Here is a 27,468-nt window from a genome sequence, read left to right on the forward strand (position 1 = left end):
AAGACTAGGCAATATATAGGTTGAATTTTCATATGTCTGCTTATATGCAACTACTTATAATATAAAAACAATGAATCTATTCTTTGGACGTTTCTGCTACCAGCTAAATGGCAAACCATCTCATTAGTCTGCTCTAAACATTTTCAATAAAATATCATGCTGAGACCAAAGAATTCAAACCATGTGTTGCTGTGAGTGGAATATTTAGGAAAGTCACATCATTAGTTTGAGGGGCCACTTTTGATTTTAATATTGCCAAATAATTACCTCAATATGTGCTTGATCACATTCAGAAAATTCAGTTGATATGGTGAAAGCATTGGAAATTATGAGAATTAAAGCAAGTCTTGATTCCACATGAATTGGGGGGAGGTTAACAGAGAAATATGGGGGGGGGGGGAACACCAGAAATCAATGCATCCTCTTTTAATTCTACTTTCTTGACTTCTATACTCTGTCAAAATAACCCTTCAAAGAAGTCTGATTGGGATCTGGCTCATCACACTGTCACCAACTCACTTTTCATTAGACTGTTACTCTCTGTTAGCCTAGCCAAGCAGAAGAACTCAAACACATGCGCAAATTAAATCGACATCCGAACTCCTCCAATATACAAAGCAATTTAAATGATATTCATTAGAGCGATGACAAGTCCTGATGAGGCTTTCAAGAGCTGAGTCCTTCAGCTTTTGCAGACTCCGTTTCATGACCACTGAGGCGTAACCAAGGCGACTGTACCTTCAGAAAAGCTGACAATTTTACTGTGCTTCCTGACACACCTTCCTCTTCTGCATTCAATACTTACTCATAGATTTAAAGCAAGCCCTTTGCATAGTCCAGACACTGCATGTTCCTGCCAAGTTCTTCAGGCTTTAATATAAAGGCCACTTAATTGTAACAATACTATGTACTTTTAAAATAGCACAGGACCAACTTCAGATCTTTGCCTTTCAGTACAATGTTATAGATGACATATAGTTTAATTCGACTTAACATGGCTCTGCTATGAACCACTGAAAAGCATTTATCTTGTTTGCAATAAAATTTGAACCAGTGGGAACTGATTTTTTTTACCTTTTTTCAAAACATTGAGATTAACATTTAACCTTTTTCGATTTAATTAAAGGAATTAACATCAATCAACCTTCTAAAACAAGCAAGATAAATAATCAAGATGTAAAAGTTGTGAGGTTTGCAAAACCTTTTTTTAAATCAATTTTTTAAATTGCTTTCTTCCCAGCAAGGATGTAGAAAACATGATCTGAGAATGTATAGACCTACTGCAAGTCTAACCATTCTGACCTTATTGCTTCAGCCAAGCAGTTCAAAGCACCGTGAAATAGAATAATACAATGGCAAGAGTCCGTCACACATCTTCACCTATACGTTCACTATCAATGTACACAGTAGAACACAACATAGTATATGTTGATTACACACTGACAAGGTACTAATCATTCAGTGCTTAGCCATCTCTTCACCCTGCCCCATTAATTGCAACGCAGGGCAGTGAAGTATCACTTCTTTGAAGTGATGCTACTTCTGTACAATGACCCCTTCTGCAAATGTATTGAGCTTGTAGCTTCTGACAATGAGAGGGTAATCACACTTAATAGTTTAAATGTCATTTTAGCTGAAAATGCCCCTTTCTTCAGGGTCAGCAAATGGCTGGGGACATAACCTGAATCACGGCCCCAGGAGAGAGGACATTACCAGGATTTTTAGTTAAACAGAATTATCCATACCTACTACATATCTCCCTAAGGAGATAATGGTCAGGATTCATATTGACTAATGCATAAGTGTTCAGCAAAGTATGGTGCAATTAAATACCAGACACTCCTCTTTAACCAATTCTTCTTCTGTGGTATTACTGGATTTTCTGAACTACAATCATGGCTCCAACTTTAACTCTATGATCACTGGCACAGTTTTCTGAAATTTGATTTATCAAGAGTGAAAGGTTGCCGCCAGAACAGTACAGATAACTGGATGCATATTGCCTTTTCAATCCATTGTTGGCTTTGCAAGATATCCCATATTAATCACTGTTGCCCGACAGAATGCCTAACTGATATTCAATGCACAATACCCTAGAGTGTGAAAACGCAGTCTGAGGTTGCACAATAATGGAAACGAGAGCTGACAATTAAAGATGTATTCATGCAAAGGCTGGGAATTTCCTTGCAGCTCTCCCATTCCACTGGTTCGCCAGCACTTCAATGGGAATCCTTTCATTTGTTGTGCCTTGTGCTAATGTTATGTGTTTTTACACTGCATTAATTAACACGAGTTTTTGAAGATAAATACCTTTGACCTTGCAGAATCCAGCTGCTTTTGGCACTGGGTCATTTAGTTCCACTGTGAGAGTCCTTGACCTATAACAGATATCATTGTTTCCAGCCCCCTGCTGATCATTTGGGAAAGATAGCCTCCATGGCTGCGTAATAACTAGATAATAACAGATCGTCAGGATTGTCCAATTGTGTTTCCTCATTGGTGAAAGTGGCTGCAAAGTTCACTTCAGCTGTGGGGTTTCTGCTAATTGCATTAGCAATTTATCCACAATTGAAATGCTATTACTTTACAGCTTTGAACAATTTTCTGTGAGCGTGCAGTAATTTTCATGTGTATAAATGCTTAAATGATATTTTTCCTTCACATGGGCGCCATGGTAGTGCAGCAGTTGGTGTAATGCTTGACAACACCAGTGACCCGAGTTCAATTCCGCCAAGTCTGTAAGGAATTTGTTAAGTCTGAGTGGATTTTCACTGGGTGCTCCAGTTTCCCCCACGTTCCAAACGTTTACAGATTAGTTGGTTAAATGGGTATAACTGGGTGGTGCACGCTCCTTGGGCTGGAAGGCTCTGTTATCATCCTATATCTCTGAGTAAATAATAAATTTCCAAGCTAAAATATGGACAATGTCACCTGGTAATGTTTTCATTGGACAGGGTGTATATACAGACACATGAACACGCAGACACAAAATGAATGGCATTAACAACAATCACCACTCAGATTGGCCACACTTTTTATGAGTGTATGGAATTCCTACGTTGGTTTTTGCAACATGTATATTTCTTTTTATTGTATCCTGTTACATTCATACACTGTTCTTTGTTGCAGTGGTCCAGAGTGCTTTTGTACAATAATCGATTATGTTAACATATAAAATATTTTCAGTAGAAAAAATGTCGACATTGTAACAAAATTTAAATAAACAATTTTAAGGAAATTAAGATGACAATGTTGACTTTACATGGAATTCAAATTGCAGCTACTTTCTGAATTTAATACTCAGGTTAATTGCAGCTCCGTTCCTGTTTTACATGTTTAAGAACACGGCTCAGCAGAAACTAGAAACTGGGTAATTAAATTCTCAAATATATAAAACAACCAGAATTTGCCTGTTAACATGTACAGAATATATGCACAGTGTGTATAGCCATTGCATTTGACCATGGAAAGCAGGTGACAATTAAAAATCCATTTAAAGTCCAGGAAATACAAAGGTGGGTTTAAACGTTTAAGCTGATTGTGAAAGTTGTCCAGTATATATAGTGTTTCTGGTAAAGAGGAAAGGGAAGAATTTCAGAGAAATCTCTATGCTTCTTGAGCAAAACAAATCACATACAAAAGAGGGGAACAAATTGCAAGAAGCAATCCTGAAGTTTCAATCAGCTTCATGGTTTTTCATCAAGTAACCACTCATTAGATGTTTGTTAGTATCATAGTCAAGCTTGCTGGGTATGGTGGACTTTAGGTTATGCCCAATTTTTAAAAATAACTCATGGCTCCCTGTCATCCAGAGCTGGTGCATCGCCTGCAAGAGAGACAGTTGACTGGGACAAAGTCAAGATCATTGAAAAGATCATTATGTACAGGACATAAAATATTATTACAAAAACTGAGACTGCATGCACAAATGTTGGTAGTTTTGTTTGTTAGTTACTAATCCTTTATTAAGTCATCCTTTGGTTTACTATAACCACTCTGTGGTCACAGATGGGACTAATGTTCCTTAGTAGTTGGTTTCTGCTAATTTTATTTTAGCAGATAGCTCTCTAAGCCATGGCATATTGATTTCTTGTTGTGAAGTGCACTGTTCAAGCTCCATTTCAGATTTTCATCTTGTATGTAGCCCTGAGCACATCATCGTGCCATAAATTAGGTAAATTGCACATTTATCACAAATGTTATTTTAAGATACTGTGTAAATGTGACGGCTAGAAGATGTACATGTTGTGGGGACAAGCTGGTCCTTGGGTGGGGTTACAGTTAGGTCTTCTTCGCGCACCTGTGAATTAAGGCCTTTCGAAAGGTGCTAACCCCTAAAGCATCTCTCTGTAAGTGCTCTAGTTATCTGACAAGTAATGTTTTGAGCAAGACCTTTGCCTGACAGGGCCATAATCCCACTCAAACTCCAGCTTGGAATATGTAATATCTTCACTGGCAATGTGCTTGTTACCTGTAGCACCCTAAATGTGGACTATAGTGTGAAAGCAACACAAAATTATTGTAAAATGTTTTAATGGTGCAGTTAAAAAAAAAGTTAAGTGAATGACAATAACGGTGTTTCAGTTCCAGCAACAAAACAGGGCACAGAGTGCATTTCAGTATCTGTGCTGTTTACATGCCTATTTTATACATATATTCGTGTATGGTGTCAGCTGTCAGTTATTTCTGCAAATTAACTGAAAAAAAATGGAGATGAACAGACTCACTCAGTGTGCTGGTAACCACGGGTTACCTTTTATATGCCAAAATATAAAGATGCAGTAGGGAATCATGGGAGGATAATTAGGCAGAACAAAACTTACCAATCAAAGGCATTCTACACATGATGATCATTAAAATAACAAGTGAGAGTGCTCATAAATAAGTAAAGGAGGTTACATCATGGAATGCCTTTTTACATTTGTAGCAGGATCTCATAGCATAAACCTTTTGAAGGATTTTGTATATTACTGTTGAAGGAATACAGTACAAGTTGTTTTTTTTTTAATTTTATTAACCCTTCGAGCAATGCCTATTCATTTGAGCTCTGAACATGGTTGGTTCACTTCTATTAAATAATACATTTGAAAATTATATTGTGTAATGTCATCTGCACAAAGATCGTGACAATGAACTGAATAAAGACCAATGCAGATAGTCGTTTTAATAATGACTTTCAGTCAGTGATCTGAAAAATAAGAATGCAGCCAATTTGTTTTTGCAACTTAATGCAGAAGTGCTTCAGCAGTGCTCAGAGGGTTAAAGGTTAAAGGCTGAGAAACACCAGCACACTTAAGTCACATGAGAAAGTGCACCAGGTTCAGTATTAAATGCTTAACTAAATTGTCCATTACGCATGCAGCTTAATGCATCTGAGCGATACATAGCAACTAAATCCAATTTACACAAAATTCCAAACACTTACCATTTTTACCCTTGTAATCAACCAGTAACAATTGCTGATTACGTGCTTCCATTAAACACTGTACAGTTATATAAAAGAGTTCAGATCAGAGTGCTACTCTGTAATAAATCAAGAACATGTGCCAAGAGTTGTTACAGTAGCTTTAAGGCTTCTTTCAGAGTTGTCCTCAAAGCAAACAGTTAGGGTTACTAAAGTAAATGCTACTGTTTCTCTAGCTCTATAACGTACAGAAGATGATCCTCTGGTGATTTGCCATGAGTTTTACTGAGATGCAGTTTAACTGCGTGCTTACTGGCAAAAGTCCGATTACAGAGTTTGCACTGGAAGATTATACCAGTCTCATCATCTTGAGATGGCAACACCGATTTTTCAGAGGGCAGCTTTGCATGTGTAAGCTGGCTGCTTATCTGTTCACTAGAAAGTTTGGATAAGTCTCGTAACCTGAAGCCTAAGTGTGATTCTAAGTGACTGATATAGGTAGAAGGAGTTCTGATCTGTGATGCACAATCATTACAAAAAAACACTGGATGACCAGAGTCCAGGTTTTTAAGAAATTTTGTTCCACCTGTCCTTCGAAGCTGATACTTGACATTGGCTAACCAGTGGCTGATTGTTGTCATGGAGAGTCCTGTAAACCTTGAGATGTGCATTCTTTCCTGTGGGCTGAGGTCCGACATAATGAACTTGCCATCTGTGGTTTGTCTCAGGCTGGCTGCAAACTGGGCCTGCAGTATAAGTAAATGTTGTGGGTTCCAGTTTGACTGCCGACCTTTGCGTTTCTGAGCTGGCGAAATCTCCTCTGGCTCCTCCATCGTGCTACCATCCACCTCGGATTTGTCTGAAATGCTCGTAGGTGTAGAAGATTTTGATGTGTGACTTCCTGTCAGGTTTTTCAGCATGTCAGATATATCTGACAAGGCATTCTCGCGTAGCGGCGAATTTGACATGAATGACACGACTGCAGATGTCTTTGCTGTTGTCACGGTGGATGAAGAAGATGTTGACGATGGGGATGTGGATGACAAAAGCACTGAACCCAAAGAACCACTTTTGTCACTCTTGGCTTTCGTCAAATCAATAGGCTGGTCACTGCTGACATGATAGAAATAACGGTCCACGGGCTCTGCTTTCTTGGCCTGCAGAATTGGCGTGGCCACAGCAGCCTTTTCTGCCAAGCTATTACTCATTTTGTAAAGCATGCTCATAGGGTCCAGGGTCGGCAACGCAGGTTTGGCTGCTTTCCCCAAATGAACATTCATAACGGACTGCAATGCACTTAATGGATTAACGAAAGGTTGCTCGGGAGGGTGATCTGTAATAATTGCAGTGCTGGTGCACATATTATTTGTAGTGAGTTTTAAGGCCTCTGTACCGTTCTCTAAATGATCCTTTGACGGGCTCTCTTTAGCCGTGTCCTTCTGATTGTTGGAAACACTTTCATGGCTCTTGGGGCTTGGGTCTTTTGAAGACTCACACTTTTGTTGTTCACCTGCTTCACTGCCACACGGCGAAGGTGTCCCATGTTTCAGCCGGGACAGTTTATTCTCTGGCTCTTTACTTTTCTCTTCAGTTTTTGCTACCTTCTCTGTGACTTTCTTCACCAGCTCTTCCATAGCATGGAAGTTGTTTTTTGGTACAGGAGAGTTCTGGCTGCTGGGTGGTGAAACCAGTGGTTGGCTCTTTGGAGAGGCCATACCATCTATGTTGCTATATGCTGGTTTCAGTTGTGTATTCTTACCTGATGACCCAAATGGTAACTTCATTATATTAGGAAGCTGATAGGCAGCATGAATACTGGGATAGCCACTCCAGCTCGGAGTCCCATTCTGAGCTTTGTTAATAGCAGAGGTCACTGTATTTTCTAAAGACTTTAGGATGTCTAGGCCCCCTTTCGGATTTTCTTCCAGGTCTTCTTCTGTTAGATACTGATACTTGGAGGAGATGTCATACTTTTCCTCCTCTTCACAGATTTTTTCTTTCTCTTTAACTTTGTCTTCATCACTTTCAGAATCTTTTTCAACTTCCCTTTTCACTTCAAGGTTCAATTTTGGTGAGACGCTGGTGGGGGTACTTAATGATGATGTGAAAGCACTTGCTGCCAGAGGAACAGACTGGACTTTATCTTCTAGAATAGCTGATACTGGCGTTGGAGTTGGTGTCTGAGGTGCTTCAACCATCTGCTTCCCTTTCTTGATTGCAGAATTGGTCACTTTAACAAAATGTCCAGTCACCATCATATGTGCAGTCAGTTCCTGCAGAGTATCATGAGAACTCCCACACTCCATACACTTGAGAATTTGAGACTTCCTTGCCTCAAACTGCCAGGCATAGCTGGCACCATTCTGGTGTCCATAGCGGTTATTTGGTGTGACATAAGGATTTGAAGATTTCTGTAGTGTATCACTTGTGTCAGAGAACGATGTTTTTGGTGTACCGCCTGTGGATTCTGGAGAACTTGGCAGCTCAAGCTCAAGCAGCGGCCTTTTCCTGGTGGAAGGGAGAACCTTTGTGGAAATTGGTGTCACGGGTTCCTTCAGAGGCACTTTCTGATAGTGTTTAGTTTTGATCATGTGCACACTTAAGTCCTGAAGAGACTCAAATGAATGGCCACAGTACATGCACTTTAGAACCTTCTGAGCATCTTCCTTTCCCTCCATCTCCAGCAACGAGCGTTTACGGGGCTTGGACCACTTTTTAGGATTGTTATTGTCAGTTTCATTGTTTTCATCTCGATAGTGTCCAGTTTCGTTCATGTGTACGGTCAGCTCCACCAAGGTGTCATAAGCAGCGCTGCAGTCTTTACAGCGGAATTTGCTGGCCCCGCTGAATATGGAGCCATACAGCTTGCTGCTTTGTCTGTACAACTGTACCGTGCTGAAGAGGCTCGGCTCCTGCATAAACCGGTTCTGAGAGACTTGCTGCAGTGTTTTGGACATGGCGGACTGATGCCAGTCAAAGCTGCCACTCTCACAACTGCTGCTGCTGCTGCTACTGCTACTACTGCTGCTACTGCCACCATTTGTCACCGGCTCGCTTGGTTGGTTGAGCCCCAGACTCAGAGACGACCAGTAGGAATTTGACAGGATATTGTTATATATTGCTTTCATTTGTTCTAAACTATCCTGCACTCCACCTTCTTCAGGTGGCCCACCGCCCTCCTTACATTCATCTTCATTCTTTATGGAGTTGCTCTCAAAGTCTGCCAATCGATCACTGGTTTCGCTGACATGTGACGTGCTGTCCATCTCCTGACTGGAAAACTCGGCAGCCGGAGAGTCGTGGTAGTTGGGAGATTCCTTGCTAAGTTCCTGCTCATTGCACATGTACTTTGAAGATGATTCCCCATCAGCTCCGGACTCATTGGCTTCAGCTTCCTCGTCTCCTAATACTGCTGCCTTCAGTTCGTCTGAAACATAAGCTGTATTAAAAGAAGAAAAAGGGAGAAAGAAAGAACAGTTTTAAGTTAATTGCTGCTTGTGCGGATCAAAATTAAATATGGCCAAACATCATAACTGGTAACATCTGTTGCAAAGTTAGACACTTAAAATGTAGTGTTTCTTGGGTACATAAAATCATCTCTTCAAATGTGATTTGCCACCTTATTCTTCTCAAGGGGCAACAGCTTGAAATTAAAACTAAATTTGAAATTAATGAAGCAAATTCTGGAGGTGGCATTCATTTCAAAAGTAATAAATTACATGTATCAACCTCTGAGACAGCAGTTCCTGTCTGTCAATTAACATGTCTTGTGCTTCTACTACCCCGAATGCATTTCCGAGCAGACATTCACAATTCAAATTTTGTACCCATTATAAATTTCTGCTTTTTAAATCTTAGTCAATTTCAAACACCACAGTTAAAACACAGCTTGAAATACTGCATATAGATTGACTACCTGCATTTGGGATTCCGATTTCAAAACCATGAAGAAATAGAGAGCTATATCCATGTCTGCCCTTCTATACTTCAAAATTCTACTATGGAAGAACAGATGGTTGAAAAATTCTGTACTGACTAATCACTGTTACATACAGGTTTATGGAAGAATGTTACTTTCGACCCACTGACATTTAAGTGTGCATCATTTTAATCAGACTTTCACTCTGTCAAAACAGTGAAATGCATGCATGCCTGCAGATGTCAGAAATGGGTTTAGAAAAAAAGCTTTTGGAAAATATGACAATAACAAGATTGCCAAGTTTTGGTATAAGATTTGATGTTTTCATGCTGCAGTAATTTTCTTTGAATAAATTTATAAAATGCTACTGAAAACCCATGAGAGGAGCGAGGTGTATGAAAATGTATGTTGTTTATCTAACATGGCTTTACATTCCTGGTTTGATTTTTTCAACATTAGTGGCGATTTAAAAAAAAGTATCACAACTGAATGTAAAATCATTTAATGTAAAAATAATTCGCATTTCATAATTAGTTCAGTAAATTAGAGCCCATTTCATTGGAATTAAATAAACCTCTGCAATTCACAAGCAAAATTGTGAAGAGGAAAAGGAAAGGTTCTGATTTGAACAGTTGTTTGGAAGAATCTGTATGTGCCAACAAAATGATGTCATCATCCAATTTAAACTAGCAGAAACAGCATGTGAGAAAACAGTGATTAATCACTGCAAATACTAGCATCATACATGAGCCAAGCAACAAATCAGACACCTCCCCCAGAAATTGGAATAGCAACATTTTTTGCTGTTTTGCAATTTTTTTCCCATTATATTCCAACAGGTCAGTCGTACAGTAATCATTTAGGGCACCGCTGAGAGAATTGTTTTCATGCATCATCAGTGATCAAGCCATAGAACTGTACAAAGAATAGGGTCATCAAAGGATTCAAAAACTAAAGACCAGTTTTCCACATGATTATTATTTACAACTGGGAGCAGAAATGATGATGAAGAAGGAGTGTTTCGTTCTCTTAAACTCTGGTCTGAACTAGGACAGGAAATGCAGTGTGGAAAACACAGCAATGAGACAGTTAGCAGCACAAAAAAAAACGTACACAAAAGGGGCCCAAAATCAGAAAGAATACTTGGGAGGATAGTTTTGATACGTAAAAATGAAAGTTAACCCATTATTAAGAATAGTTTAAGCAACCTCTGAAGATTTCACACCATATAGGTTTGATGGGCTGTCCATTCCACGGAAATCCATGGGCTTGCCCAGTGTCAAACTCTTCCAATGGTTACTCTTGTAGATATTAATACACTTCAGGGATTGACTGTATGTAGTTGGACCAATGAAGATAGTCACATATTTTTGGGATCTCTTGTTAATAGTCAGGCATCCTTATGACCAGTGCTAGTTCTGAACACATTAACACCTCTAAAAATATTGAGATACTTTGCAAACACTTTCAAATATTGACAGATTCCAGGGAAATCCCTGTCAAAGTGACAAATATTCAGAGATGCCCTGTGAGTACACTAAAGGGAAGCCATAAACACTGGCATAGTCCCATGGCCTAATGAGAACATTCTCATAACTTGCAAACAGACACACATATAATCAGAGGCTCCTTAAAAATGTTAGATTCAAATCCATTTATTTATCAAATGTACAGTAAAATGTATTGTTTGCATTAACAACCAACACAGCCTCAGAATGAAGTGAAGCAAATCTAGCAATGAACGCTAATTTCTAACAAACAAATTTAGCCACTCAAAGAAATACACTACTATCAAAACAGAAACAGTTGATCACTATATCCCTTGGATCACAGAATTTAATGTTATATTCTTAGTGCTCAGAAATTGGACTTTTTGGATCTCCGGGAGCTTGCAGACCCTATTTTGAAAACATTTGGCGTGAGTTGAATGATATTCTTAGCAAAGTGATACTGTTATGCACATTTTAGTTTTTCTTGAGGTGGGCTCACAAAATAATTTTAACAAAAGCCTGTCATGTAGAAAATGTTTCTGTGGTACTAGTCACTCCTCTGAGGAGACCACATGGAAGTTTGCGTCCATTGTCCACTGTATTATGTTCCATGCAGGTCCTAACTCATATTGTATGTGAGATTTTGGAGACACTTGGTTAAGGAATATATAGCTGGAGCAGCTTTAAGTTACCTTCCTCACAGCGTTTGGCATATGAATATTCTCCCCCAGGTGAACTGTAACCAAACCGGTAAGAAAATCCACCAACCTCTCAATCACACGGATGGATTTTGAAACTATCAGTCCAGTGTCTATATTGTAGTCTGGTTTCTACATGCTAAGGCTATAGGGAGTGGGGCCCAAACCAATTCTCCTGACACTAACTCAGTGGTCATTCTCTTCAGACGCAACCATAGTTTTGTAGTTAATGCTTATAGTCTAGTCTCAACTTACCGTGGCTGTCTACCATGGTTACTCCTCAGTTTCTAATTCAAAGGCAGAAACGGCACCACTCATGCAAAGGGGCAATATCCATAGCGAGGCACATTGTAGATGGCTCTAGTGCAATGGAGCAATTTAGCACTGTTATTGCAGATTTCTAAAATTCTTACAATACTCACACAAAAGGAAATATGAACCTGTCTTCAGGAGGTACAATTCAAACTGAATGAATTGACAGGAAGGAAGCCATCTCCTTCCTTCTCCCATTTACCCTTTGCAAAGTGCAAGCAGCAAGTTCCTTGCAGTGGTTCTTAAACTGACCACCAAGAATAGCAAAAAGACTATAACCAAGGCCAGCAAGTTTAAGTAACTGGCCAATTATGAGTTCACCACTCTAACACCTTTAAGGTTGAGAATCAGATGCCCCTTCTCGTCAAACTCCCTACTTCATCCATCTTGTAACACCACTTCACATTTGACAGCAAGCACATTTCAAGTACAAGTGATTAAGTTTTTTAAATCTTCTTGTGAAAGCCTGGTACTCACCTATTGATAAAGATATTATTTCCTGGAACTGAATAACCTTCAGCTGTCAGGCTGTGGGGCCAGGCAATGGAGATACCTTACAGCAGGGATTCCCATCCTTGGGTGCATGGACTCCTTGCTTAATGGTATTGGTCTGCAGCATAGAAAAAGTTGGGAACCCCTGCCTTCCACGTATATTAAGGAGAAGTACTATCCAAAGGTTGGGTTTGAATTTATTTTTATTATTAGTTTCACAATTTTAATTTTAATGCTCATTAATAGGATATCCCCCACGATCAGTTTACACAGAAAATTGCTGCCATCGTACCATTGTCTTGAATATGGTGTGACTTCTACGCATGCATCAGGTGTGGCGAATTCTCTCTATTGCAAAAGGAAACATTGATGCAGCTTCTCACTTTAAACATAGAGCTGCATAACCACAACTGTCCAAAGAATTGCATATTTACTATTTTAGAGTATTAAAATTGTACAGTGCCCAGGGAGGGCATGTCCCAAAACCCCTTGCTGGGCTTTGGTCCTAAACTTTTCATAACATACGAGTTCTGAAAGCAATGTGAATACATCAATTTTATTGTCTAATAAATTACTGCACACTTCAAAATTCACTGCAATTTATCTTCTTCTTCAGAATTATGAATGAAACATATCTATTAAACTATCATAGGGGGTTTATAAAAGCTTTTTGAATTCTGATCCTGCAAGAGATAAACAGTGATATATTACTTTTGTGCTATGCTTATAATGATGCACAGCATTCAGTATTTGAGGCCAAAATAGTCAAGTGGCTCAGAGTGAGCACTACTGCAAAACCTCTCATGGTTTTCAGAAAAATAGATGAAAGTAAACATTCTGAGAATACAGGCTCCAGCTATCAAAAAGCCACATTTTAGAGCTTGCTAACTGTAGGACATGAAGCCGCCAAGACCATAAACATAAAAATACCAGAGGTTTAGGTAGATGCTGTAGACGTGGTGAGGGCCTTCAAATGCAGAGCAGTCTGGAGAAAACTAAAGGAATGACTGCGGCCTCGTAATGGATTTTGGTGGTGTCATCATATCACAAAATGTAACCCTTTGGTAACTGAATGGATGTTTCTCCATTCAAATAACTATACATTTATTTTCCTTTCATGCAAAAGTTCCAGAAATGTTCTGTATTAGACATTGAAAATACACACATAAGAAATGTAAACAGTAACATATTTCTGAAATTCCAATGTTAACAAAGTAAAAAAAATACACATTAAGGCAACTGTTCATAAAAGGATTGTTATTGAGTTGCTCAAGTTATTAAACATTTCTTTTGAAAATCTGTGACCATAATGAGAAAAAAACATTGATCCCTGGACCGCTTCCAGCCTGGAGTGACGTTGAGTTTTTACTCTTCTGAAAAGTCATATGCTAATCTCATAGGAACATTGCTTATACAGTCCTCCCTTGTACTCTGCATTGCATGCCCCGATTTACTAGAAGCAGGGTTTTAGTTGCTTGGTGCGTATCAGCATGAAGTAATTTACTGATTTCAAGGAAACAAAAGAGAGTGACTCTACTTCCACTAATGGTTTAAATCATTTTGTTGAATCAAGCATGGAATCAAATATTTTACTCAGTAGAATTCTGCTTTTCACGATTGACAAACTAATCACTAGGTTGCTAGGATACAGAAATTCTGAATACCATTGTCATGGTTAAAAATTAGTATGATTATTGAGTTAGCATATTTTTACATAACCCATAACATTTTTTTCTAAGTGTGGAAAATAAAACTACAGACCATATCTAATGATAGAAACTACAGCCTAATTTGTTTTTCTCTGTTTCCTTCTAGAAACTAACTTTCATAAAATAAACAGACTGATGTTACTGTCATGCCTTACAGGCTTTAACTCATAACTCACACAGGGTTTTAATAATGAAGTAGGATTGTAACTGAAAACGTCACGCTCATGGAACTTCGGTCCCTTCCTTGAATTAACCAGAGAAAGAAGTAAATGAACTGTTGTTATTCCCATCACAAATGGCTTTCCAGATCTGCCTTTGTAATTGTGTCCTGTGGTAAAAGAGATTTTGAAAGGATTGCACAATTTAAACCAGATGGGGTTAAAATAAAATAATCTGAGGTTGACACCACTGGTTGCAGAGATTAAGGGATATTACACACATCTTTCCTGTGTCCTACCTTTCTTACATCATATCAGTTTAAGACAAAATATGGCATCTGCTTTTGTGCTATGAATGTAAGTGATCACAAATTTTAAAAAAATCCCCATACCATTATCCAAGCTCCAGTGATGTAATGAATTGGACTGTACATTATAGCTGGTTCTGTGATGCGAATACAAGCTGCATAAACTCTCTCCTCTTTACTCTTGGTCTAATTAATTCTGGTGAATAGATAAGCTGGACTGGTACAAAATTCCTCCTTAATTTGAATTTAGTAGAGCCATGTTTCACAATAATTTCAAGTGCACAACGTTCTTATCGCAGAAATTGTTAGGTATAATTTATATATTATCTCTAAATTTTCACCTCCCTTCCCCCATCCCTTTCTGGAAGATGTCGACATCTTGCTGGAATCTAGCCCCAGACTTATATAGTATGTTCCATCCCATGCCTGAATGAGAATTCCTCATGCATGGACATTACATGGATTGTTAGAAAACTACTGAACTGCAGGAACTATGATCCTATCCTCATACAAAACTCGTATACCCACACGTTCACCACAAATATTCAGAACCTCTGTCAAAAGGTACTTTTACACAGAAATTAATTCTGCCATCCTAGATGTTGAAATTATAACACTGAGTGGAGATTGGATGTAAGAGTATCTTCATTTGTCTGGCTTAGTAACTAACCAAGCCATTTCACATGATACAGCTGGTTTGTAGAACAAAATGCTTTATTTTTCAGATCATACTTAGGTAAAACAGAATTGGCTGATGAGTAAAATACTGGGACACAGATTTCTGCAAGAGATAGATTCAAGGTTGCAAAGATGAACTTACTTCCATAGCAAGAGGTAAAACATGGAACTTGCTGCTTACTGGGTGATGGAAATGGAGATGACCAATGGCATCAAAGGAAATTAGATGGAGCCTATTTTAATTTGCTAGACTAAAGTGATGGAGAAAGTCAACAAACAGGGCTGACTGGATAGCTCCAAGGATAGACAGCAGAGACTCGATAGGCCATAGGCTCCATGATAACAATTATATTGATATTCAATTTGCTAACTATAAAAATGGCCCACAGTTTGTTGCCATGATGTGGCTGCTCACGGATACTTCTTGTCTGATGTTACATTAGCTCAATCTGGAAGGCCTAACGTGTCCCAGAGTTCAGCATTGAGACATTGAGCAATGGCATAGCCTCTGATGAAGTGATGTGGGCAGCAAGCACTGCTCAAAATCTCCTGTGGAAGACCTGACCACTGGCAAAGACCCAAACCCCACTCTCTCCCTTCCAGATCTGGTGCCTGGCAAAGCCATCGGTGTTTTCAAAAAGATCCTGAACATTTGGGTACAACAAAAACTGGTAAGATCTAAATAAAGCATGTAAAAGATTTCTCAAAGCAAAACAATCAATTAAAACACTTACAACCACTTCTAAGTAATTAATGACACCAGTCAAACGGCAAATAATTATAAATAAAGGAGCATAGAAGGGTACAGAACAGTACAGGCCCTTCAGCCCACAATGTTCTGACTACTCCACAATTCATTTAACCCTTCCCTCCTACACAGCCCACAACCGTCCATTTTTCTTTCATCCATATGCCTATTAAAGAATCTTTAAGAAGTCCCTCTTGTATGATCCTCCACCATCACCCTAGGAAGTGGATTCCAGTCAAACCTAATTATTTCCTTCCTTTCTTTCTTCACACTCCAAATTTCTCTGAAAATGCGGCCTTACAGCTACTGTGTTAAATCTAACCTGATGCAGGAAAGAGCAAGTTCCTCTGTTTAAAAGCTAAGGAGTCTCAGTGAAATCCATCTCTATCATTGATGAGCACAGGTAAGAAATTATGCTTCCAAAAACATATTGGACTTTCAAAACCCACTGACACTTGTGCTGAGGAATGCCAGAAGTTTGATTGGAACTTTCATTATTTCCAAGCATAATCCAAACTGTTGTCTTACAACTACATCATGTTTAAGTTGTCCTGTCGACACAGCTCTCTGGTATTAAGTATTTTCAACCTTTCCTATTAACAAATTAAGATAAAATTTTATGCTGCTGACAGTACTGTATTTAAAGCATAGCAGATAGGTCACCATTTTATGTTAAGCATATAGCTACAGAAAGAGTCATGGTACATTATTTCAGTACTTGACAGCATAAGAAATATTTTTTTCAAAATCCCTTAATTGAATAAAATATAAAAGGCATCTTACAGTACAGTCAAGAACATGCAGAGCACTGTGCTCTGTATTCCTTGTGAGTACTCTGCAGTGAACTAACCATGAACAAAATGGAAGAAAATAGACAAGGCTGGAAATGGCAAGCCATACAAAGGGTCATCCACCTAAATTGTTAACTGTTTATCCTTTCAATGACACAATGTGATTTGTTCAGTATTTCCCATATTCTGTGTTATATTTCTGATTTCAAGCTAATGCATTATTTTCACTTTGGATCCTTAAAATAAATTTGTTGAAATTAATTGGAATAATTTCCACTAGGAGCAGAATAATTCCTGTAGGATCTAAAAATTATGCTGTGTAAATATTTTTCTTCAATTCAAATTTTATTTTCTCACCCTGATTTTCATTCTCCCAGTATTATACCAGTCGGGAAAGAGCCTGGGTGTCCGGCAGTAACTCCACCGGCAGTTCTAGACTACACACTCCAAGGTGCTGCACTTTGGAGCACCTATGTCATCACTCATCCTGGTTTAATATGGATTCTGCTTTTAGGAGCAGTTTAATTATTTTACTGAGTTATCAGATTAGTTGAGTTATTTACTGATGCAAGGGTAATCGCGTCGAAGAATCCTCTTACTTGTTGCAGAACACATCCTGATTCATATTATTTTAAAATAGTTTAAAAATTATTATTAATTTAATCTTCATAATATCAGTGGTGAGTTCACATCATCAGCTCACAAACACTCAGCTGCATCTTTTTAATCACACACATACATACTGTGCATGGCATAGTTACTTTTAAGGTTTAGCAGCAGAAAAGAGGATATGTGATAGAATATTTCCCATTTTAAGAAAATATTAAAAATATATTTTATGATATTAAAGCAAGAGGCAAGGAGTTCATGATATTAACTAGATCACATTATAAGATAAAGGGTGATTGACAGCTGTTTAAGAAACTTCCATCAAAAGAAATCTGTATAAAGCACAGCTCAATATTATACCGTTCAGATTCAACAGTCCTATTTCTACTTCTGTAAAAATTATAATCATCACTGTTGAATAACATTGTTTGTTAAAGAGAATATTCAAAGTTTTAGTTAATGCTTCAAAACATTTATTCGACACCAGATCAAAGCGATCTAAAATCTAAAAGAACAGAAATTGAATGTGTGGCTTGCACACTCAATACTACTCGTTTCCAATTTTTGTCTTGTTTATGTTAATTCTAAGTGAACTTATATTTCAACTTGAAATACTGCAATGTCTGCTAATTGTGGTCAAATCCACTATAGGTTTAAATTATTGGCAACTAAAGTTTGCAAAATAAACTCCTTTAATGTAGTGAAAGTATTTTACTAATTTGCCTGAATGCTGCAATTTTTCAGTTGTGCACCATGCAACTAATGTTCTAAATTTTGCAATAATTTAAATGTACTGACGTAACTTTGATATATGACAATTCACATTCCATATGAGAATTGTGTCTTTCTTAAAGATGTATTACATTTGTTGCACTGTTGATTTACAGAAATATAGTGGACTCCAGTTAATTGGGTCATTGCTTAATCAGGGCAGCTTTTTGTTCAGGACAACTCTTGAATAAAAACTAATGGAGAAAATCGCCGGGATTCCTTTCATTTATTTGGATACTGTGCTGCTTAATTAGGACAGGAGACTGTTGCTAAACAATTTATTACTGGCTGCAGTTGTGTGCACTTGTGTGGCTGTTATATTGTGCTTAGAGTGAACAGCTTTTAAATAGTGTTAGTTGCGTGTGTTTGTGTTCAAAAAGCAGTGATTTTTGTAAGACAATTCAGAACTGTTTTGCTCACTTTAGTTTCAAGCAATCAAACTTGGAGATGCCATAAATGGCTAATGGATATTACAGATCAAACTGTTTTTAAATAGTGCCAGTTGTGCGTGCTTGTGTTATGTTATCCATTTGGGCTGAAAGCCACCAAGTCAAAAAGCAGTGATTTTCGATAATGTTGTTTTTTATTTTGACTTTATGCTGGAAGCCAATGAAGGTTATTCTGTAATCTGCGCTAGGTGTCTACGCTGATTTCGTTCATTTGTAGTCAATCAAAAGAACACAGCAGCGATGAATTCTTCCATTGATAGCTATTAGGAACTAATATACAATTTTATAATACTGTAGTAGTATTGGTAGTGTTCTAATTTGGTCTGTGTTTCATTTAAATGTATAATTTGTTACTCAGTTAAATGGTAGTTTGTCTTTGTTATGCCTTTTAACCATTTCCATGAAACTAATTGGAGTAGCCTCTTAATTGGGCCAAAATGGACTGGTCCCAATATGTCCCAAGCAACCGGAAACCATTGTGTACAGAAAATAATAATGTTTAAAACATCAACATAAAACATGCAAGAAAATTATTTTATATATGTTGTGGTTGCTTTAACTGTTGAGTGGCCGTGAGTATTCAATTCCCTCTACAGCTTCTTTAACAGACTCATATTGTTAAAAAGCAGCAAGTATGGGCTTAGATAGAGTACACTGAGCTCATAAAACTGCAAGAAACATTTTGCTGGGGAAAATCTTTTGATACTAATCACCGTAAAGTTGGAACATTCATTCTATACGGTTACTTGCCTTCTTATAATTTTTGGGTGTGTGCCCCAATATTAATCTTTTAGGAAATATAGATGCCATGAACCACAATATTAAATTGTTGAACAAAAACTGAGTTGTGTTCTCAACGGATATTTACTCTCAAATGCCTTTTCAGGGATGAGTTTTCTGAACCCAGACAGGACCTCTGTGGGAAGAACAACAAACTGACTAAAAGTACCCATGTGCTCTGCTTATTGACTCCTGGGGAAGTTATAGAAGGTGTGATCCAATGTCTGTGGATGCAATCAAATCCAGCTAAGGAGAGGAGACCTGTAAATAGGGATAAGTGCTGGTCAAGCATCCCCCAATCCACCAAACCTGAAATATGTATATCAATCTAAATATTAACATTAGGCTCCCTTCTTATTCCTTCCTGGCCAATTATTTTGATTAATGCTATAAGCAGGACTGGGCCTTTATTAGAATCAGGCTTTATGTTCGTGGGAATCTTTTTAAAAAATGAAAATTATAATGAGGTACAGGTGTAGGTTCCTAATGACAGCTGGGAACTGTCTGGACTTGGAACAATCACACATGCTGTTGTAGTTTACAGCACAAACTTTACCAGTTCCGAGTGGGCGTTGTTGAATTAGGTGTTGGCACATTCTCTGTCTCGCCAGCCCCTCCAATCACCTCGATCTAGCCAAGTGTTAATGCAGTTAATTGAATTTAAGATCAATAATGTTTAATTATTACAATTTGACATTGTGAGATGAATGGATTTGTGACTTGAGAAAATGTGTAAGTATTCCAGTAGAGCCAAGTACATTGAAGCCTTCGAGAGATCACAGGGACCTGCTATTGATTGGTCCGCAATCCAATTGACTAATGCTCTGACAAATGTGGTTACCATGTTACTGCAAATAAACATTCCATAAGAACGCTTTACCTCCTGTCACTGAACATATCCAGTCCAGCACTGTCCTGCAATCTGCTTCAGACGAGAATGGAAAGAATGACTATTGGAACTTAAAAACATCTGTCTTAACAGGGTCTGTGGTTTGTTGAAATAAGAATCGTTACTAACTCCTCACCATCCACCACCCAACATCCCACTACCCATCAATAAATGCTGAGATTTTTGTACTACATAGTAATTCAAGAGAAAGTACTTGTGTTGCATACAGATTTGGTCAGCAATATAGTGATTGATTCTGAATACTAACAGGACATGCATGAACTTTTTGTGCATCTCAATTTCACACAGCAGAAACTTACAGTAGTTTCAAACATCCACTTGATTAATTGATAAAATGTTAATTCATACCACATAAAGAATCCCCCTCTTACAAATCATCCACTTCTGAGGCAGTTTATCCAGATTGATGAAGTGGGTAGGTGGGTAGCTGGGTTTGGTGGGGAGCTGATTCCCTTCTTCCACCCCTTATGCAGTTTTTTTCTTTACTCATAGTTAACAATTTTGAACTTACCAATACTACCTCAAATGCTCCTTCTCCATTTTTTCCCTCTTGATTTTGGAATTCCCACAAATTGAGAAGGGGCTCTATCCAGAAGAGTTTCAGAGCATCCTTGAACCCTTTTCCTCAGTCCATCTAGTAATCTCTTGCCATGGTGCAGCTCAGCATAGAGTGCTCATTTTGGGATTCCAGAGTTGGACTTTTATTACCTGCTGACTGAGGATAGTCAGGGCCTCAGTGATTGAGAGAGGACACTCACAACAGCTCAGTTAATCTGCCAGAGCATTTGGACGATTTTGCAGAGGTATTAGCAAAAGAGGTACCTTGCCAGTGCTTTGAGGTGCTTGCTGCAGACAACCGTATGTCAGAGGCATACAGAAGGGCAGGGATTACTGCTGCATAGCAAACCATGAGCTTTACGTCAGATTTAATGCCTTGATCTTCAAACAGTCTTTTCTCAGATGAAATAAATCTGTATTGGTGCCCAGAAAGCGAGAGCGAATTTCATCATTGATGTGTTTGTTTATCTATAGATGCCTCCTGGGATATGGAAAGCAGTTACAAATATTCCACAAATAATCTCAAAATAAGGCCCAAATGTAGTCCAGTGGTATATTCAATATCAAGAAAAACAGATGTCCTATTTTCATTTTTAATTGAAGCCTGAGAGTAAAATAATATTCCTGGCTGATAGTGAACTTTTAATGACACTGTCCAATGTTAGCTTTCAGCTCAGATTTTTATTTCTTGACAGCAGTTTATTATAATTCAAGTGTTCCTTTCCCCAAATAAGCAACTGAAATTATGATATTTTATCATGAAGCAAACTGAGACTATATCATTTGGAGGTTAAATACTTCACCATTAATCCCAATGAACCCATGGCACTTCCCTGATGTACTGGAATTCTTTTTATTCCTCCTAAGTTTTAAACAGAATTTCTGCTTAATCCATTGTAAATTACTAAAGGTTCATAGGAATAGTAACATTGCTAAGCAATTTAACACTTGAGAAGCCATACACCACTAGACTGAACACTAAAATAACAAGAGACCGAATGGATAAAATTGGTCATGGGATCAATGTAAAATAGGTGAGAGTGAATTGGCTGTGCATTTTACAGCTGGCATGATGTTGTATTCTGTGAACAGTTTGCCAGAAGCTTTTAAAACAATGACCTATCTTTTACTGAAAATACCATACTATATATCATATTGCATTACCAGACATGGAGAATGAATTAAGGGCAAACTAAATTTTGAGTCTGGATATTCCCCAATATTTGATTCGTAAATTGACATATCAGGTTTCAACCTTTTTTTTCTATTTATGTGTGGAATCCTTTTCAGCTTTACCCACTCATCTATATTACTGTTCTCAGCATCTAAGAAAGAATAATATTTGAATGAACAAAAGCATTAAGCATATGCTAATAAACAGATTTTTTGCTTAAGTACAATAGCAACTGGAATGCATTTGTCATAGTTTTAATCAAGGGCAAGAGTTAAGTGAGTTAGCCAGGTGTCAATTCATGAGCTGCATTTTTCTAAAGATAAAATATAAATTATTGCAGCATTCTAGTTATTTGTGAATTAATTTATTTGTAATATTTTGAAATCTGTGAATTTTGAAGGCATAGAACTGTCAAACAGGTTCATACTTAACACACTTACTCTAAAATGTAGCCTGTGCAAGCTAATAAATGCAATATCATCTATTTAATGCTATTAATATATCCACAAGCTTGAAAGAAATGTATGTTGCTTTTGTGTGTTTAGTGCTACAGCCATATCCCAACATTATTTATGTAGGCTACACAGTCCCAGCTCTCTAAGAATGTCACTTGAAATATATTGCTTTGCTCAGGAGTGGTGTACGCACACGTATTAAAAGCCTTTGAATCAATTGTAGCAAATGCATTAAAACTTCATTAGAAAATACAATAAAAGAAGCTTTCTGACTATCAACTCACCATTTTTATTAGGCTTCTACAAACAAGTGTTTTCTCCTGAATGGTGAAAATCAACTGACTGTGATCTGCTCTTATAACTGTGACGCTTGCTATTGTGACAATTTTTTCGAACTAGCTGGCCTGTCACAGTGTGGATATTGCATTGCTGGCCTTTTAGAAATCATAGCAAATAACAAGCTCCATTTTTGTATTATTTAAACAAATGTCAAGGCCTATGTTGCAAATCTATAATCACAGATAGTGCTACTTGCATGATACAAGTAACACTGCTGTATGCTTAGCGCAAAATTCAATTCCATTTTGTGATGACAACTGGGAGTTGACCATACTGGCCTCAACTCTCAACCGTTATCAGTAACCAAATGAAATAGTCAAGTCAATAATAAATTGGTTTTCAAATGGTACTTAACCACTCCTATTATGATAAACTTAAATAATATTGAATAATTATTAAAATAAAGTGTGGTGAAAATATTTATTGCATCACTGTTCTTGGTTATGTGCCCCTAAACAAAGTTGCACTGCACAATATTATTTGGAGTGTGGGTTTAATTTTAGCTTTCCTGCTTGGTCAGGATGTACAGTAGGTATAGCAGTCCCAATCCAGATAACCTCAGAAAGTGGAAATTATGAACAAACTCTGAACATCAGCAAGCTCCTCTAGTATGGCTCACTTATAGACTAGCTAGATATTTCTATTTCCATCCCTCTTAAAATCAGAGAATCATATACCATAGAAATGAGCACTTTCTGCCATCTTGTCCAGGCACAATATGGTGCCTCTTTATGCTAACCCTATTTCTCTGAATTCAGCCTGTAACCTACCTTGTCTTTCCTGTCTAAATTCCCTTTAAATCTTGTAATTTTACCCCTACCACTTTTTCTGGCAGCCCATTCCAGATAGCCACCACCCACCTTGTCAAAAAAAACCTTACTCCTTTAAATTTCGCTCCTCTAACTTAAAACCACGTCCTCTGGCTCTAGACTTCCCTGTCCTGGTAAAAGGATTCTGACTTTCCCTCCAAACTATGATCTTCATTATTGTATAAATTTCAACAGGCTTACCCCTCAGACTCTTACATTCCAATGAGAATAAACCTGTGATATCCAATCTTTCCTTATAACTACAGAACCTCTTTTCTGGTGAATCTCTTCTACACTTCCTCTATTACTACCGCATCCTTTCTGCAGCTTGGCAACTGGAACTATACATTAAGTTGGCAAGATTAGATTCAGATTCCAGATCCGCCTGCCTTGTCAAGTGGAGAGAATGGGCCATGTGACCTACACACCCAACAGAAACACTTGTGGCTGACGGCCACACAAATTTTCCCTCTCTATCACCTCACCCTAATCCCACCTCCTCTCTGATCATAAGATTACCCCCAGTGGCACAATGGCAGTGCAAATACAACAGCTGTTGTAGCTCAAGCCTGATCTCTGGCATTGTCTATGTGGCACCATAGTTTTAAAAACCTCTGTAAGATCATCATTCAGCCTCCTCCATTCCACTGCATTCTCTCTACTACTACCACATCCTTCTGGTGTGACAACCAGAACTGTATGCAATACTCTTAGTGCAATCTACCCAAAATTTTGTCCAACTGCAATATAACATCTCAACCCTTATATTCAAGCCCCAGCCTATGAATACAAACATTCAGAATCTATTTTTCACTACTTTACCCACCTGTGGTGCCACCTTCAGGGCATAAGAACTAAGGTCTCTGTATGTCAATGCTCCCACTATCTAGCAGAATTTGACCTCCCAAAGTGTATTGACTCATAGTTGCCTGCATTAAGTTCCATCTGCCATCACTCCAGTCAGCTTTCCTGCTGATCTATGTCTCCCAGTGTACAATTAAACAACCTTCCTCATTATTGATCACTCCATAAATAGTTGTGTTATCTGAAAATTACTGATCAAAAGAATTAACAACTTAACATCTATTATAGCGGATTCATGAGTGATTTTAAGTCATGGATGAATCTTAATTAACAACTGGTCTAAAAAGATTAGACTAAGTCCCACCCAGAAAACTCACGCTGCCACACAGGGAGTGCTTCCATTCCATACGTATGGGGTGTACTCATAAGGATTGAATGTTCCACGGCAGACTGAGGTAATGGCCTGCCTAGAATTTACAGCAGGACCTGGTTGTACTGGACATTCACCCTTTTTCTTGTTGGAACTGACAGCACTTGGATGCTATTTTGATTTCAACAACAGCTCTGCTGATTGCTATCGTGATGAACACCTCACCACATACTCACACTCAGGGGATGTAGCAAGATCCACCCAGTTGCTAGGTAGTTTTAATAACGGAAATTTAAACATAGAAAGAGTCAATTTGGCTTAAAGCGGATGAAGACTTAAGCAGGAAGATTCTTGGCTGAATACATCTAGAAGCAGTTATCTTACCACAATCATTTTGAATTGTTTGCAAAACCTTTGGGTTAGCAGGATAAAAATACACCAAGGATCCTGCTCGCTATCACAATCCAATGCCTGTAAGAACTGCCTAAGCAACTCAGATAACGAGGAGAAAAGAAAAGGAACAAAATTTTCAAGAAGAATCTGATTACTGATGTTATTCCCTGCACATACATTCAGTGGCCACTTTACTCCTATACCTAATAAAGTAGTCATTGAGTGCATGTTGTGGTCTTCTACTGCCGTAACCCATCCACTTAAAGGTTTGACATGTACGTTCAGAGATGCTCTCCTGCACACCATGGTTGTAAACACAAAATACTGTACTCTGCAGATGCTGGGGTCAAAGCAACACTCACAACACGCTGGAGGAACTCAGCAGGTCGGGCAGCATCCATGGAAATGAACAGTCGATGTTTTGGGCCGGAACCCTTCGTCAGGACTGTAGAGGGAAGGGGCAGAGGCCCTATAAAGAAGGTGGGGGGGAGGGTGGGAAAGAGAAGGCTGGTAGGTTCCAGGTGAAAAACCAGTAAGGGGAAAGAAAAAGGGGTGGGGGAGGGGAAGCAGGGAGGGGATAGGCAGGAAAGGTGAAGAAGGAATAGGGGAAAGCACAATGGGTAGTAGAAGGAGGCGGAACCATGAGGGAGGTAGTAGGCAGCTGGGGGGGCGGGGTGCAGAGTGAAATAGGGATAGGGGAAGGGAGAGGGAGGGAATTACCGAAATTTGGGGAATTCAATGTTCATACCAAGGGGCTGGAGACTACCTAGACGGTATATGAGGTGTTGCTCCTCCAACCTGAATTTAGCCTCATCATGGAAGTAGAGGAGGCCATGTATGGACATATCCGAATGGGAATGGGAAGCAGAGTTCAAGTGGGTGGCTACTGGGAGATCTTGTCTGTTGTGGCGGACGGAGCGGAGGTGCTCGACGAAGCGGTCCCCCAATCTGCATCGGGTTTCACCGATGTAGAGGAGGTCGCACTGGGAGTACCGGATGCAATAGATGACCCCAACAGACTCACAAGTGAAGTGTTGCCTCACCTGGAAGGACTGCTTGGGGCCCTGAATGGTGGCTAGAGAGGAGGTGTAGGGACAGGTGTAGCACTTACGCTTACAGGGATAAGTGCTGGGTGGGAGATCTGTGGGGAGGGACGTGTGGACCAGGGAGTTGCGGAAGGAATGATCCCTGCGGAAAGTGGAGAGGGATGGAGAGGGAAAGATGTGCTTAGTGGTGGGGTCCTGTTGAAGGTGGCGGAAGTTGTGGAGGATAATATGCTGGATCCGGAGGCTGGTGGGGTGGTAGGTGAGGACAAGGGGAACTCTGTCCCTGTTATGGTGGTGGGAGGATGGGGTGAGGGCCGAAGTGCGGGAAATGGAGGAGATGCGGGTGAAGGCATCATTGATGACGACAGAAGGGAAACCACAATCCTTAACGAAAGAGGACATTTGAGATGTCCTGGAACGGAAAGCCTCATCCTAGGAGAAGATGCAGCGGAGACGGAGGAACTGGGAATAGAGAATGACATTTTTGCATGTGGCAGGGTGGGAAGAGGTATGTATACCTTTTGCATAAAAACATAAAAATGCATAAAAACATGCAGACATGGTCAAGAGGTTCATTTGTTGTTCAGACTAATCATCAGAACGGAGAAAAAAATGTCATCTAAGTGACTTTGACTGGAGTAATTGTTGGTGCCAGACAGGGTGGTTTGAGTATCTCAGAAACTGCTGATCTCCTGGGATCTTCACATATAACAGTCTCTAAAGTGTAGAGAGAATGTTGCAAAAAACAAAAAAAATCTGGTGAGTGGCAGTTCTGTGAGGAAAAATGCCTTGTTAATGACAGAGGTTGGAGGAGAATGGCCAAACTGGTTCAAGCCGACAGGTAGACACTAGACACTAGAATACTACAGCACAGTACAGGCCCTTCGGCCCTCGACCTATATATTCCTTAAAAAAAAGTACTAAACCCACACTACCCTGTAATCTTCTAGTTTTTCTTTCATCCATGTGCCTGTCCAAGAGACTCTTAAATACCCCTAATGTTTTAGCCTCCACCACCATCCCTGGCAAGTCATTACAGGCACCCACAACCCTCCGTGTAAAAAACTTACCCCTGGTGTCTCCCCTAAACTTTCCTCCCTTAACTTTGTACATATGCCCTCTGGTGTTTGCTATTCGTGCCCTGGGAAACAGGTACTGGCTATCCACCCTATCTATGCCTCTCGTAATCTTATAGACCGCTATCAAGTCCCCTCTCATCCTTCTACGCCCCAAAGAGAAAAGTCCCAGCTCTGCTAACCTTGCCTCATAAGACTTGGTTTCCAATCCAGGCAAC

At 39.0% G+C, this 27,468-nt stretch overlaps 1 protein-coding gene across 1 annotated transcript in view; it reads right to left on the reverse strand.

The window, feature by feature from the left end:
* Window positions 1-3,047: 3,047 nt before the first annotated feature.
* The window catches only part of tshz3b (teashirt zinc finger homeobox 3b), an 88,830-nt gene continuing 64,409 nt past the window's right edge, over window positions 3,048-27,468 (reverse strand). The window contains exon 3 of the mRNA XM_072279696.1: window positions 3,048-8,843. Within this exon, the coding sequence (XP_072135797.1) occupies window positions 5,626-8,843 (3,218 nt within the window). The 3' untranslated portion in view covers window positions 3,048-5,625. The remainder of the gene's footprint in view (window positions 8,844-27,468) is intronic.

This window comes from Mobula birostris, chromosome 15 (genome assembly GCF_030028105.1).
Source record: "Mobula birostris isolate sMobBir1 chromosome 15, sMobBir1.hap1, whole genome shotgun sequence".
Lineage (NCBI taxonomy): Eukaryota > Metazoa > Chordata > Chondrichthyes > Myliobatiformes > Myliobatidae > Mobula > Mobula birostris.